The 3334-nt window shown below is 35.1% G+C and overlaps 1 protein-coding gene across 1 annotated transcript; it reads right to left on the bottom strand.

Annotated features, from left to right (window-relative positions):
- Window positions 1-620: 620 nt before the first annotated feature.
- LOC133195922 (uncharacterized) lies at window positions 621-1640 on the bottom strand. The gene has a single exon (XM_061331908.1). The coding sequence runs from the start codon at window positions 1638-1640 to the stop codon at window positions 621-623; it is 1020 nt and encodes a 339-aa protein (XP_061187892.1).
- Window positions 1641-3334: the final 1694 nt, after the last annotated feature.

Below are 3334 nucleotides of genomic sequence, written 5' to 3'. Positions count from 1 at the left end.
GAAGGGGGTCTAATGTCATTATTGGTTACTTAACTGTAAATTTTATATACAATGTATAACTATAAAAATCCCATGGTTGGTTGAGGGGGTCATCCCGCCCACCTCGACCACTCCGCTTGATCTACTGCTGTTGAAAAAATTAAATAAGAATGTCCTAGATTCTCAATCATTTGCTCTTCTTAAAATACCTTAACTGAAAAAGATGTTTGGCTTATTTATAATAAAAATCCACTGACAGAGGACACAGCTTAGGAAGGGGGGGGGGGCTTAAAATGATACAAAGCATAATTAGACAGATGGGACATTAGTAACCACGGCATGAAATTTGCTTTGTCCACCAGGCCGTTTTTAAAGAGGCCACAACAGGATATACAGCGCTATATGTATAGATTAAAATGTCGTGTAATAGGTTTTAAGTCGTACATGCATCATAAAGCGTCTGTATAATCACGTACATCGCGGTTTATATTCTTAAATACACTACAGTGAAAGTGGTCGTCTTTCATAAATAATTTTAAAAAAAACACGTAGAGTACTTCGGTAGCTATGAATGTATAAAAAAAAAAGGTCTAGCTATTGACACTCTATTTTGATAGAAAATATATCTCTAAAATATATTACTAACTTATTATACAAAGTCTGCTTTTCTTTGACTCAACATCAAGATGTCCATTCATTTCCGGTGGCTTCTTTTTGGTCAACCGTAGCAAGGTGACCTTACCATTCCCAGAACCCACCCATATATTGTCATGGGTCAAGGCCAACGCAAGTGGATATTCTATCCCATCTTTTGGCGCCAAAATATTCTGGACGAATTTGTATTCTGGATTCAAGAGCTGAACTGTATGACTGGACAAGTCACTTACCAAGACAAAGGATTCCGAATTACAACAAACGTCACTCGGATTGAATGGCATTTCACCAAATTTTCTTGGTTTACCTTTACATACACATTTTAGCTGACCAGTTTTAGTTAAAACAACCAATCGGCTTGTTCTATCCGAGGTCCAATCTACCACGAGGATATCTAGATTTCTGTTTTCACTTACTCTGTACGGCTTAGTGAAAAGTCGGTCCTCTTTCGAGTTGGGGCTTTTTATTTTCTGAATTTTTACTCCCTCTCGGTTAATTCTTGCAAGAACTCGCTCACTATTCTCAGACAAGACACAGTCGTCATTGTCCACCAAGCAGACGATAAAATCATCATCCACAGTCGCACAAACACCAAATGGATGAAGTGGCTCTGTTTCAGCAATATCAATAATTTCACCCGATTTGGTTAACAATTTTAATTTCATGTTGTAATAATCCGACATCAGCACTTCTCCATTTCCCACAGGAGTCATGTGGTTAACCAAAAATCCGAAATATGAGGATCGAATTTCATCGCCATCTGGTGTCATTAACTCGTTGTACTTGGATCCAAATTTATGAATCCAGCAATCTTCAGATGATGGACACAAAGTTGGGATTGTTCCTGACCCATGTCGGAAGGAAGACAATTTGGTGACCATATAAGCGTTATTTTCGTCTTCTTCATCGTCAACTGACGTAGCATCATTCGAACGTTCAAATCTTTGAGTTTTCTTCTTTCTTGTGCCTTTATTTTTGCTGGACTTAATGAGAATAGGACGTGCCATGCACAACCATAAAAAAATTCAGCAAATTCCGTAAGAATAACGGTACTTGAGTACTCCAGTTTCCAAATCTGGAAATATGCACAACATGCACCAAACAGGAATCATCAATCAATGACCTAGGTTAATTATTTATATAGATGTAATTTAATATTAAATCATTCTGTTAATCTTATCCAAGTCCTTTAGCCTCTGTCAAAAACGTTGATAAACATCCAACATTTAAAAGTTGTATTGTTAGTTTTTAAAATTGGTCCGTCTTCTTGCGTGACGAGCTTCATGAGTCGATTCCACCCCTGCTCCGTAATGTTTTTCTGGAGGAGGTTAATCAAGCATGTATTTTCAACAAAACCTGAAACTTTTACAGCACGTAAAATTGTTACGTTAACTGTTACATTTACTCATTTTATTGTTCTTTACTATTGACACATTATAATTACATTGTGTATTAATATTATGCATGAAATAACTTTTGGAAAACTGATTTTGTACCGCCCATATCACAATAGATTTTAATTTGCTAGTAAATGATATGATGTCCAGTGATGTTTCTTGTGAAAATAATACAACTCTTTGTTAATATTCTTTCAATAACTCTTTCTTAATATTCATTCCATTTGGATGAATGTTAAAAAAGGAATTTTTAAAAAAATGTTAAAAAAAAAATGAATATTCATTTATTTAAACATATTGAGTCATTCGGCATATATATATTTTTAAAAAATCCTATCTCTCGTTCACTTTTATTTCCAAAAATATGAAAAATTTTATTTTGTGGATTTATTCATAAATGTAGCTATTGCATTAAATTATTTACATGCATGTATTCATTGAGATTTGGCAAATGCAGAATACCATATAAATATACTGGTCCAAAAAAACAAACAAACAAACAATAAAGCTGCATAACAGAAATAATACCCTGAATAATATAAAATAGTTTTGTCATACATTTTATTTTAGACGGATATGATTCATTCGAGTAAAATACATGATTGTTTTACGCTGTTGTTAACTTGACAGCAATTCTACAAAGCTCACTGACAGAAATACCTGATTTTACAAATTACTACAATCTGGTCTTTCTAACACTTTTCTTGGTTTCTGATTCACATCCTTCAGGTGTATATCAAAAGATGGGGTTCTCGGTTTCTTTAATTCTGATTTTTCAGCAAAATGACGCTGTTTAAAAATGCTGCATCACAGGTACTTGGGGACATGCAGACCCCCCCCCCCATTCAACCCCATTATTATGTATATAGTGGGATATTTTTGTGTGGAACGATTATTTTGGGGTTTTCACGATTTTTTTCCCTATGGTACACATGATGAATAAGTGTAATAAATATAATTTGTGAAAAAAATGTCCAACAAGCCCCGGGGTTGAATATCGGGGGGGGGGGGGGTCCTGTCCACAAGTACCTGTGGGCTGCATCTGAATAATGCATATCACAAAAAAGAAATTAGGTGACTGGAAGCAGTCTACAATCTGCAGGAGGTTTTAATGTATATCTCATCTATAAAACAGATACATACAACAAATGATAGCCAAAAATATGACAGACCATGCGTGACATTAGCAGCACACAATCGCCTCAGTGGTTTACGTAATTTTCATCATTAACCTTCCACAATAAGCGTCTACACCATTAGATATTCCTGAACTGCACAGAATATCAAACACGACTGTTTGCAAT

Source organism: Saccostrea echinata, unplaced genomic scaffold (assembly GCF_033153115.1).
Source record: "Saccostrea echinata isolate AGI-Se365-2 ecotype Australia unplaced genomic scaffold, CSIRO_AGI_Sech_v1 ptg000001l, whole genome shotgun sequence".
NCBI lineage: Eukaryota > Metazoa > Mollusca > Bivalvia > Ostreida > Ostreidae > Saccostrea > Saccostrea echinata.
This window is presented reverse-complemented; position numbering and strand designations above follow the sequence as displayed.

What these genes read in the sequence shown, in the direction of transcription:
- LOC133195922 (XM_061331908.1), bottom strand. Translation starts at nt 1,640, where the DNA reads ATGGCACGTCCTATTCTCATTAAGTCCAGCAAAAATAAAGGCACAAGA.